Genomic DNA, 13,282 nt, shown 5'->3' with positions numbered 1-13,282 from the left:
TCTTTAGCGTTTAAATGTCAAGATTAAAACTCTTCTCACTCTGCTTTTTTATCACTTACGTCATGAAAACAACTATCCAAACCAAAGAATGATAAAGTTAAGGCAATGCAAATCAATACAAAGAATAAAAAATTAACCCAGTCCAAATCAATTTTCTTTCACCGCTGTGTATAGACAGGGGCGCCGGAAGCGGGGGGGCAGGGGGGGCGAATGCCCCCCCTGCCCTCAAATTTTCTGCAGATGGAGGGGCAGGGGGGGCAATGGTGCCCTTTTAAAGTCATGTAAGCTACTGCACATTTTGCAATATAACAATTTCTGCTATTCGCTTTTAGCCTAATTATAATTTTTCATTTTTGCTTCAAAATAATATTTACGGCACAAAATTTTGCAACACAGTACAGGCCTTAAAACTCGTTTTTTTTTTCGACAGCCATCGTGGCCTAACGGGAGCTCCTTCTCGGCGGCCAAATCTGCGTGCTTGGAGGCCAAAATACAAATAACGATAGCACAAGTAAACAGAATTAAACTTGCAACAATGCTAAAATGATCACTTAGCGTTGTTGAAGTCTGGGCCTGGGCGACGTCCTACAATAGAATCGCTGCACCACGCAATAACTGCTTTATCGGGATTGTAATCCAGTACTATTCAAACGACACTCGCACGAGTGTCTCCAATGTGGCTGATTTTATAAAAGTTCGCTACTCCCCTAGAATTCTTTTTAGCAACGAAAAACAACGTTCGACATGTGTTGACGATGACGGCAAGGTAATAAACTAAGTATTTCAATGATTAAAACATTACTTGTAGGCTTTAACTGCCCTTTATCAGAACTGACGATGCACTAGCAAGTGCGAAATATTTTTTCTGTTAAATCTACTGACATCTGATCCTGTTGCCTTAGCAATTGAGGATTTAGCTATTTCAATGATGTACATTACTAAAAGACATTACTAAAAGAAGCATAATTTTTGCAAAATATAATCAAAAAATGTTTTCCCATTGATGTCAACTAACTTTGTTCTCCTTTTTAACAACGATTCAATGTCCGACAACATCGAATCGACAATATTGCCAGCCGATGTAAATTAGCAATTCGGATTAAGACTTTGTTAAAATAAACGTCGGGAATTACAAACAAGACTTACAGCGCTGGCGATCGCAGATGGATATTCCATCAATAACAAATATTCCCCACACAATGCAACAGTGGCGATTATGACGCGCTGATCTAACTTTGCGTCACTCTTTGATACTGCATGTTTTCGACAGTTAATCCACGATCATTGTATTGCAAAATTAAATAATTGGCTAGGAGAGACCGGCGGCCAAACTTGACCGATTGAGGAGGTAGCACCTGCGGTTCATTCAAGCACTACTTAGCGGCCATGGCCGCAGGCTGCTTTAAGGCTTGACAGTAGGTTACATCATTATAAAATAGCATGATGCCCTTCTTTGTATACCGGACACTTGTAGGCTATCATTACTCAATACATAGTGAGCTGATAGATTAGCATTATCGCTATGTCTTATCTTAAAACTTGAAAAAAAATTGGCCTTTCAGTAAACAAAAGTGCCCTTTTTTCGTAATCTTGCCCCCCCAGTCAAAAATCGTTCCGGCGCCCCTGTGTATAGATGACCGTAAGTTCGAAACAGTTGAAATCTGTCAGCAGTTAATAATGCATTTTCTTTCAAAATATAAAAGATAGCTGTGAAGTCATGTAGATTTCACTGTGTGTAGAGTTACATGTAGCCTACTTGAGAGGATGCCGATGCACATGTTTTAGTTTGTAAGATTTTAAAAATAATTTAAATCCTTTAAGATTTTGAGCAAATTTTCTAAAAATCTAGGCACAAAATTTTAAGCTTTTGTATAATTTTTTTTTTATTTGGCAATTTTGTTGACAAAGTGAACTTAAATAAAGTAACCTAGTGTATGATTTATCCAAAGAAATATTTGGGCACAAAGAATTATATTTGAGCAAGATGCCTTCACATTCTTAAAAAGTAATCTTCCTTTACACCTATGCTACAGAGTGTATGGAGCTAACGACATCAGTCCTGCTTCGGTGTTGAAAGTCGCTCTTATTTTCTCTCCAGCTATTTGCTCGATTTTTGGATTGTGTACTCTAATAACGAATTGTCCAGAGATATCTTGCTAAATTTACCTGCCGAGAAAACAAGTTCTCCTCACTGGATAGGTTCGGGTCACCATATTTGGCAAAATTAGTCCAGTAGTTGAGGATACGTGTCGACAAATCCCTTTCTTCGTTTGTATATTCGAACCTTGTGAGATTCTCCACGTTGAACACGTATGCCAGCTCTGCGGCGTGACAAACTCTATCGAAGCAGAGTGGCTCCTCCCAAGCCTCCTGTTAAAAAAAGCGAGCTTATTTGAATTGGTTGGAACAGTGCATCTATAGCTTTGGTAGAGAGATAATTCTTGAATACTACAGAGTCCAAGGCTGGGCAAAGTTGTTCAAAGAAAGAGCCGCTTGCAGGTAAACCATAAACACCAGCGAGCAGCAAAATCAGTTGACACAAAATAACATAACAGCAATAATAACGCAATGATTGTTTATCCATATCAGTTTTGTACTTGACTCGCTAATCTCTGAAAATTTGGACGATAAGTTGTTAATGCTGTGCGAATTAATTCTTCCAAGTGTTCATTTGTCAAGGTTGCACGATGTTTTCATTTTACAAAGTTATAAATTTGTAGAAAAATGAATAAGTAAGTTCTGGTGCTACTTCTAGGCTTCAACTAATCGCTGCTTAGCGACTTTACTAAACTTTCAATTGTTCCTGAGTGAACGCAAAATGAGCCAGGAGAAGCACAATGTTGCTTTTGCAACGTCACAATTCCATTGTTTAACAATGGCTACAGTAAAAGAGAGACTCCTTTTTGATCTTTGTATTGGGCGCAAATTAGATTTTGAAGATTTTAATTTATACCAATCGATTTTTGCGCCCCGTATCAATGTGGTGCTCATGCCTCGAGCCAGGCCTGCCATACCCTAAGTACGCCAATGCTTGGTTGACAGCGCGAGATAACATTTATAAAGTATAATCCAAATTTTTTTGTAATATTACGATTTAATACAAGAGCCACAAAATTTATGTTGAAGAGCCGCATGCGGCTCGCGAGCCGCAGTTTGCCCACCGTTGGTATAGGCTATAACTAATTCAGCGTGGTGATTTTCCATTTGCGGTGCGCAAGGAACCACATTTGAATACTATCAGCCAGTATTGAATATACTATCTATATTGAACAATAGGGATTAATACAGTATATTGAAGAAGATGGATACACGGGTTCACAATCTTTTTTCACAACACGAGTCTCTCAACATAATGCCGACTGGATGTTCTGGTAAATATTAGAACCTGACCATAGAATCGACCAGGAAGAAATTTTAATTTCCAGTTTTCAAAACCCACATTCTTTTTCCTCACAGCTCATGCGTTATTTTCATCCTTGTCAATTCTATGGTCAGGTTTCTTGTTTAGCCTATTCCTTGTCGATTATATTCTATGGTTAGCGTTTATCAGATTTTTGCGCATGTCTCGTTTAGAACAGGTTTTCCATATTAACAATTAATAACTTTCAAGGACAATGCCATACTTGTCCCATCTTTTATTTAAGCTATATTGTTTTGTATGCACACCGGATCCCCAACCTTTAGAAGTTTTAAGCGCTTGACACTTTTATTGCAATAATGTTCCAGTTTTTCTTTACGCTGTAGGCTACAGCTTTACGATCTATTCGTAATTTTTTATTATGCCAGCTGCGTTTGAGGGCACTTTTGTGACATGGGATAAGATTTTGCAAGGGGTAGTTGTACAGCATCATGGCTGGCGATAAACCAGTGGATTTGTGGGGAGTCTTCTTCTATTGCAGTAAGCCTTTAATTCAATCTTCATTTGTTTTCAAGGGTTGGCCTTTTTCTTTCCAGTATTTCCGGAGTAAACTTTTGGCCCACTTTTCAGCGGATTCGGCAATACAGTATAGTTCCATTGGGGGTATCTAGGTGATGAGGATGACCACTTTACTCCCCATTGTAAGAAAAACTCTTTAATTTCGGCTGACCCACATGGATTCATCGTCACTCCTCCGGTAATCACAGACTGGTGTATTAATGAACCACTCTCTAAAATAACCAATACCCTACAGGAAGTCGCAGTAGGTTAAGCCACTGGCCCTTTGACATTAAAATGTCCTGAGTACCAATCAACAATTACTTTACTCAAAATTTGTCCCTATCGAGGTCAAACCAATTTGTCGAAATAAATTCAAATGGGTGACATCGAGTTGGAGCATATTTGATCGGCTCCTTTGCTTGGCTGGGGCGGTCATTTTCACATTTCTTGCAACTTCTGCAAGAGCTTTCGATACCATTGTCAATGTTAGGCCGATAAACAAATAGTTTTGCTCTTGCTTTTGAACCTTCGATGTCACAGTGGCCAGAGTGAAGTTCACACAAAACATTTTTCCGTAAAGTTTTAGGGAAGAACAGTCTTGTACCTTTTAAGATGAAATCATCATCACAAATGGTTAAGTCATCACGAACATTCCAGTATGCATGCATCATCTCACGTAACATGTGTTTATGCTGTGGGAAGCCTTGTATACTTGGCTTTTTAGTAACTGGTACTCAATGTCATTTTCTGCTTCTGACCCTATTTGTTCCAGTCCTAAAGAACAACTGGCATCTTCACCTTTAGCTATTACAAGAATATTTACACTGAAGAGTAGTAATTGTTGGTCTGCTTTGTCGCTCTCATCGGGTGAATCAACAGGATGTCTAAAAAATGCATCTGCAGCTGTGTTATGTGATCCTGGAATGCATTCTACTGTAAAATTGTAATCCATTGGTTTGATTAGACTAACGTTTCTCAAAGTGGGCGAAATCGCCCCCTAGGGGGCGATTTCGAGCGCCAGGGGGGCGAAAAAATCAAAAGGGGCGATCGGGGGGGAGAAAAAACTCGAAGGGGGCGAATTTATCAAACCACCAATAAACAGTCCAATGCTTCCAAATAAAGCATCCAAACATAGTTTGGCTGCAACTTTAGGAAGCTTAAAGATAAAAAAGCAAAGCAGCCTAGGCCTACTATCCAAAATCTTTTTAACAGGACTGACACGTAAATGGAAAATGGTCTTATTGCCTCTTATAACCTAGCTTTGCTCATTGCAAAAATGGCCAAACCTCATACTATTGGCGAAGATCTTATTATGCCAGCTGCAAAAGAAATAATCGGAACAGTTATACAACAAAATACTTCATAAATTTTAAGGGCTGTATCTTTAAGCAACGACACAGTTCAGCGTCGTATTGACGAAATGAGTTTTGATGTGTTGGAACAACTTATTGAGGTTCTACATGTGACAAACCATTCACTGCAAATAGATGAATCCATCTTGACTGACAAGGTATCGCTGCTGCTTGGATATGTGCATTTTGTTCATAATATGAGAAAAAGAAATGATTTTGCGCTCAGTAACGCACCGCAGACACTCGGGCATCAAGCATCTTTAATGCAGTGAAAAATTTCTACGAAAAGAGAAAGGGATTCCACTGAAGAATATTCTACAATGCGCAACTGATGGTGATCCGGCAATGGTTGAAAAGCATCGAGGGTTCAGTGCACTGATGAAAAGAGAAATTCTTGGACTTATTGCAATACATTGTGTAATTCACTATGAGCATTTGGTTGCCCGTAATCTCAGTCCTGAACTGCATAGATCACTGAATATTGTGATAAAATGCGTCAACAAGATAAAAACGTATGCTCCCAACAACAGATTATTTCGTTCACTTTGTTGCCACAATGATAAACAATTTGAACGTCTTTTATTCCACACCGCGGTAAGATGGCTTTCAAAAGGTGCTTGTTGGAGCCGCATTTATGCCCTTTTTGTTTCAGTTATCGAATTCCTATCAAACAGTGATGCGACTTTAGCTGAAGATGTGATACCCTCAAAGAATGACACCGCATATTTGGCGGACATTTTCAATGCCTGCACCTCCATGCTCCAAACTGGGTGGTACAACCATTTTCTACCAAACCCACAGACATAGAAGAGCAACTTCAAGAGCAGTTCATTGATACGCAAACAGATGATGAGTCAAAAGTGAAATTCAGAAATGATCGATACAATTTGTTTTGGTGCCGGTTGCTGGCAAATATGAGCTTCTCTAGAAAGAAACTAGGATGTGGATTTTGTCGCTTCCTACTTCATATAGGCTATGGTTGAAAAAGGGGTTTTCGGCTGTGACATTGATGCTTTCAAAGCAAAGAAATCGCTTGCTAGTTCATAAACGGGTTGATCTTCGACTCTATCTTACTAAGATGTCGCCAAACATTTCAAAACGTTGTAAAAGTCGCCAAGCTCATCCATCCCATTGAACATTATCATGTTACTGTCAATTTCGTTGATTAAATCCCCAAAACTAAATTTGTCTATCACTCTATTATCAATGTTTATTTTACGTGACAAAACTAGGCGGGCGAAATTTTATTTCAATAACGAAAAGGGGGCGATTGACTAAAAAAGTTTGAGAAACACTAGATTAGACATCTTAAAATTTTTGAATTGTCCACTTCATCAAGTCTACGTTTGTTACAGATGGTAACGAGGGGGCGATGATCAGTAAAAACTTTGAATTTACAACCGGCAAGAAAATTTCTGCATTTTCTTGTTGCATACACGATTACTTGCAATTCAATCTCAATAGGTGCATAACGAGTTTCAGCATCTAGAAGAGACCTTGAGCCTGTTTGAATTGTTTTCCATGTGTTGTCAAGTTGTAATTGTTTTTTAATAAATCCCAGACCATTTTTTAAACTCGCATCAGTATAGAGTTGCAATAGTGCACCTGGGCGGTAATATGCCAACGCATTTTTACTTGTTAGAAGATTTTTTTGCATCCTGAAATGCTTTAATAAACGGAAATGCTTGAAATAGCTTGAAATAAATTGTGATATTGTGACAATGTGTTGTTACATTATAAGTGGGAAACACTGTTTTCTATTGTAAGCGCTGAACCGTGACTGTACTGGTATTCCAAATAATAGACATGAACTGACAACTGTGCATGTTAAACTTGTCATAAAAAATATCATACTAGATCATCAGATTAGTATATTACATGGCGTCGCCGCTCTAAACCTGTACAGAGATGGCACCAGCTAAGCTTGATTGGAGCTTGAAGAAAGTTTTCGTGAAGGAAGACTTGGATTTATCTGTCCACATGGGAGAAGCATTCTTGAAATGGAAAAGACAGTTTGAAAATTTTATCAGAGAGGGAGGTTTTGAAGAGACAACCGTGAGTTGGGAAACTAAATGGGCTGCTTTAGAAGCCTCAGTGACATCATCTTTATTTGTTAGAATATCTGCGTTAAGATTGCAGTTATCTAATGATAAAAGATAGAATCTGAAAGAGATCTTAAAATCATTATCTGATGTTGTTGGTATATCAGATGGAGTTTGGATTTGCAGGCATGCCTTTGAAGAGTGCAAGCAACGACCCAATCAATCATTCAAGCAATTTTATGCTGAAATTGTAAGTTTGGCTGCACCTTGCAAATTTGATTCAAAAGTCTGTGATGATGACAAACAAATTATCATTGATGAATTTTTGCTGTATAAGATAGTGTTTCACATACATAGTCCAGCTGCACAGAAAAAATTATTTGAAGCTGGTTCTGATTTAACTTTGGCAAAAGCAATCCAACTTATGGAAGCATTTGAAGCTGTCCAAAAGACTGAAGAAACATTTTCAACTGAAAGGTCAATAAATCTTTTTCAAAAGCCATTCAAACCTACCTTATCAAAAGGAAATAAGGCTAAAGAATGTAAAAAATGTGGAGGGCATCATGGCCTTAAATGTCCCGCTGGGGATAAAAAGTGTAATTTCTATGGCAAAATTGGTCATTTTGAACGTATGTGCTTTGCAAAGAAAAAGCAGCATAAACAATCAGGAGCTGTGGTCTTTCATATTGGTACTAAAACTGAAACTGTACGTGTTGGTGCTTACACTGCAGCAGGGAGTCGCCATGAAAAAGAATTTTTCATGGTTCTGACTGGACATTGATCGGACCAAACAGCTTGCTGGATTTAGGCTTGACAAAAAAATAGCCTAACTAAACCTACCAGAGACATGTGCATTGTGCAATACTGCAACTGCAACTGGAGAAACTATGTCATCCTTGAGTTTTGTTGAAGCCACATTTAAATTTGGACAGAAAGAAATTGAATCCAAATTGGTTGTGTTTGAAAGTTTCAAAACACCATTGCTTGCAATTGATGTGTCAAAATCCCTGGGTATTGTCAACATCACAACACAAGCTAATCGAAATCCGGAGCTACAAATTCAATCGAATGTTGTTGTTCCTTATGGGTTTGGTAGTGTGGTTTTAAATGATGTACCATTTGGTGTAAATACCACTGTAAATGACAGCGTTGAGCAAACGAAACAGCAGACTTTGCTCTCCGAATTTAAGGACGTGTTTGAAAGCCAACCACCAATGAAAGGAGAGAAGTTTAAGATTTCACTGGTAGAAGGAGTAGTTCCTTGTTGTGCTACAAAAGCCAGAAGAATTCCGGTAGCATACGAAAATGCACTACAAGAGGAACTTAATGAGTTGCTGAAGGAAGGCATCATCAACATCACCACCCCGACAGAATGGGTGAATCCAATTGTCATACAGTCAAAGAAAAATCAAAATGGACAATTTAATGGGAAGGTACGTCTCTGTGTCGATTTTCGCCATTTAAACAAGTATTGTTTGCGTAAACACTACACCACACCGAGTGTGCTGGAAGTAGCACAAAGCATCAAAGCTGATCAAGCCAAAACTTTCTCCACATTTGATGCATGGAAAGGCTATTGTCAAATTCAATTGGCTGAAGAAATCAAGCCTCTTACAACCTTCATTACACTTTTTGGTCGGTATCGTTACGAAAGAGCACCTTTTGGGATAAACTCAATCAGTGAACACTACAATCGTAAAATGACTGAGGAGCTGTATGGATTGACCAACACTCACAAGGTAGTAGATGACAATGTTGTATATTCTTCGAATGACTTAATTGAGCATGTTAATCATGTCAAAAAATTTCTGCATAAATGTAGAGAAAGTGGTATTCGTCTGCATAAAGACAAATTTACTTTTGCTCAAAATAAAGTAAAATTTGCTGGTATTGTGCTTAACGAGCATGGTTATAAGATGTAGGACAAAATTTTCAAAGCAATTTCTAATTTCAAACAACCACAATGCTTGACAGATTTGCAGTCATTTCAAGGCATGGCTAATCAACTGGCACCTTTTAATCGTGACTTAGCAAAAGCCATGCAACCTCTTCGTCCATTGTTGAAAAAATCAGGTGAACCTTTCAAAATGGATGAATTTCATGTCCAAGCATTTAAAGAGGCTAAACAAATTTTGGCAAGTGAGAAAACCATTGGTTATTATAGACCAGGTGCACCATTACAATTGTTTACTAATGCTAGCGTAAAAAATGGTCTCGGATTTTATTTAAAACAGGAGCAATCAGATAAATCCTGGAAGACCATTCAGACTGGTTCGAGAACTTTGCAACCAGCTGAAACACGATATGCTCCGATTGAACTAGAACTACAAGCCATTGTCTATGCGACAAAAAAGTGTAAAATTGTTCTGGCAGGCACAATGTTTAAATTTTTTACCGATCATCGACCGTTGGTCACTATTTGTAATAAACGTCGCCTTGATGAAGTAGACAACACCAGGATTTTGAGATGTCTGATAAAACTGATGGACTTTAACTTTGTTGTAGAGCATATACCAGGCTCACAGAATAAAGTTGCTGACAGTTTTTCCCGGCACCCCGTAGACTAACCTGACAAGAGTGACCAAATCGATCAAGACCTGCAACAGTTTAATATGAACACTATGAGAATTACAAAAGGTCAAGAAGCTGAATGCTCTTTTCGCCTTCAGCGATGAAGCGATGAAGCTTTCAGCGAAGTTCGTGATGAAGCAAAACATGACCTTGCATATCAGCTGTTAAAAAATCAATTGTTCAAAGATTTCCTCAACAGAAGTTGAACTTACCCGAGAAGTTGCATCTTTACTGGAATGTTCGAAATGAACTACTGCTTAGTGACGATGACTTTATGATGAAGGGCACAAGATTGTTAATCCCGCAAAAGTTGCGTAAGTCTGTGCTTTCTGAATTGCATGCTGGTTATAGAGGTATTGAAGGATCAAAGGCTCGAATACGATTTGTATATTGGCCTAATATTGACAATGATATTGAAAACACTTGCCGTAGTTGCAAGCAGTGTGAGAATGACCGCCCCAGTCATGCTAAGCAACCGCTGAGTCACCTTCCATCACCAAGTCAGCCTTTTGAATTTATCTCTGTTGATTGGTTTGATTTAAATGGTGACAAATTCTTAGTTATTGTTGACTGGTATTCAGGATATTTTGATGTTAAAGGGCCAGTTAAACATCCAGATGCTAATTGTGTTATCGGTTTCTTCCGTGAGTGGTTCGTCAACACAGCTGTGTGTGGCTACTTTTGGAGCGATGGAGGACCACCGTTTGGCTCAGATGAGTCACAAGATTTCTTTTCGCGGTGGAGCGTAAAGTGGTCTCCGTGATCACTATGGTACCCACAAGAAAACTCTGTTGCTGAATCTGCTGTCAAGTGGGCTAAGGGCTTGCTTCGTAAATGCTGGAAGGGAAAAGGACAATCACTGCGAATGAATGATGAATGGGTGAAAGGCATTCTGCTATGGAAAAATACTCCACATAAATCCACCGGTTTATCTCCAGCAATTATGCTATATAATCACTCAGTGCAAGATTTGATTCCCTGCCACAAAAGTGTGTAACAAAGAAGTTGGCTTGATGAAAAGCTCCGTGTCGATCGTGAGGCTGCCAAAAGAAAAGAGAGACTAGAAGACTATTACAACAAAAGTGTGAAACAATTGAAACCACTAAAAGTTGGTGATCCTGTATGTATACAGAATAATATCACCAAACGTTGGGACAGATACGATATAATCTTGGAGTGCTATTATGATGCTCACAGGTATCTAATCAAACTCGAACCAGGCTTGATTATCAGGCGCAATAGAATGCATTTGAGAAAAAGGTTTATTGATGTAACACTACCTGTTCAAACCAAACCTATTTCTGAAACTATTAACTTACAGGCCATAGATGAAACTGAGTACTGTCCCCCTAAGGACCGAGAACAAATGCCTGATACTCAGTTGAGAAGATCTAGCAGATTTCGTAAAATCCCTGATAAATTCAAGGATTATGAAATGTCATAATTGTGTATTTTGTGTCCTGCGGGAAGATATAATGTTGTTACATGTGATCAGTCATTATTGGCTTAGATTGATGACTTTCCCACAGAGTGACGTTGTTACGGACAATCTCTGTACAAATCAAACGTCACATAAAACCGTTGTCTACTGAACCTGACGTCTTACGTCATATGGACTATTGCTAGAAATAAGCAAAGATTGCATCACCTTTGTCACACTTGTAAAGCATTACATCGTCGTTAAATCTTGAATTACGAGATATGGTGTAAGCCAAACTTAACAGGTGCTTGAATAGCTTCATAATGCTTATCATTATTACGTCACAGAAGATGGTTACGTGCGTTTGGAATATTGCAATTTATTCTCTCATTCTTAAAATTGTTGCTTGAAAAGTTGGTCGCATATTAAAACGGTTTTGTTTGTGCTTGCCAACTGGACGAAATTTCCGTCTCTATCTCAGTAATTTGTATTGTAGTGACAAGTTTTAGTGGGTACGGTGTTTCCCCCCTTCCCCGACAGCCTTGGGGTTATTTTTACAGAAATACAATTCTTGAATAGACGTTTTCAGAAGAGTGTTTCTTTCGGTCATTGCATACAGACGAACGGATCCGGGAAATTTATGTTACAATTTTCCCACGAAGAGATTATGGTTTACCGTTGTGACCATAAATAATAAAGACGTGTTGTTGTCAGTTGGGACAGAAGCACAAAAGAATAATAAAGACGTTTCTTCTCAGTTGGTACTAAAGAACTTCAAGCTAAAAATTAAAGACGCTTTCTTTGTTGGTTCTGAAGAAAAACAACATTGACATTGATTGGCAAGAAAGAAAATTAAAGACAATCGATCTGTGCTTGAAGATTCAAGTGGACGAATCCAAGCAAGTTTTGTGAAACTTTCAATAGCCTAGATTGGAAGTCTCCAGAAGTGGTAGGACTTCATACACCCCTACAACTACGTATTGTGCATTTAAATTCTTTGTGTATTTTTACGGTCATTGCAGTGAAGTTTTTTATAACTACTGTAATATTTTGTGTGTTTGTGTAACTTATTTTTTAATTGTTAAATTTAGCCCCAACATTTAATATGTCTACACTCGGTGGCGACAAGGACTCGACCGCAGTCGACTTGACTGAGTTTAAACCTGATGATGTTCTTTGCGGTCGGGCAGGCCATTCTGGGGAGAGACCCAGTAACGATGAGGCTAAGTCAGTTCGAGAGGCCCGGCATCTTAGAAGGGATATTTTGACTCAAATTGGGGAACTTTCTGTAGCCCTAGGTTCTTTGAGTGATAAGCAGGAATTGTTAATTTTTCGATCTAACTTATCTACTTTAGAAGAGGCATTACGGCATTTCCATGCACTTTTGAGTGAAATTTTTAACTCTGCAATTTTGGCAGAACTTCGTGATAGAGTAGATCCCAAATTTAACTCGTTAAAAAATAACTTCAAACAAAAAGAAAGTGAGTTCTCAGATATGTTGGATGCTGACATACATCCTGAGGATAGCACCTCAAATGTAAGCACTAGGATGTCTAGGAGCTCGTCACGGATAGTTGCACAAATTAACCTGCAGCTGAGACGAGAGGAGCTCCAGATACAAGCCGAAGCGAGAACTGCTGAGGCTGCCACGAGAGCTGAGGCCATACGAGCTGAGGCCGCCGCGAGAGCTGAGGTCATATGAGCTGAGGCTGCCGCGAAAGCTGAGGCCGAAGCGAGAGCTGCTGAGGCCGCCGCGAGAGTTGAGGCCGTACGAGCCGAGGCTGCCGCGAAGGCCGAAGCGAGAGCTGCTGAGTTCGCACTCAGGCGCTCAGTTGAGGGCTGAACAACGTAAAGAGGTGGTTTTAGCTGAATATCGATCAGAGTTGGGCTCCCGGCGTAGTTCTAAGAAGGGCTCTTCTAGCCATTCCAGAAGTGAACATCAATCGCAGTTTAATTTACATAACCTTTTCCAGACGCC

The 13,282-nt window shown here is 39.1% G+C and overlaps 1 protein-coding gene across 2 annotated transcripts in view; it reads right to left on the bottom strand.

Annotated features, from left to right (window-relative positions):
* The window catches only part of LOC145767325 (crystal protein-like), a 245,208-nt gene that overhangs the window by 41,779 nt on the left and 190,147 nt on the right, over nt 1–13,282 (bottom strand). For both annotated transcript variants that reach the window (XM_082579124.1, XM_082579125.1), the window contains exon 9: nt 2,167–2,370. In XM_082579124.1, the coding sequence (XP_082435250.1) occupies nt 2,167–2,370 (204 nt within the window). The remainder of the gene's footprint in view (nt 1–2,166; nt 2,371–13,282) is intronic.

This window comes from Aplidium turbinatum, chromosome 3 (genome assembly GCF_918807975.1).
Source record: "Aplidium turbinatum chromosome 3, kaAplTurb1.1, whole genome shotgun sequence".
Classification (NCBI taxonomy): Eukaryota; Metazoa; Chordata; class Ascidiacea; order Aplousobranchia; family Polyclinidae; genus Aplidium; species Aplidium turbinatum.
This window is presented reverse-complemented; position numbering and strand designations above follow the sequence as displayed.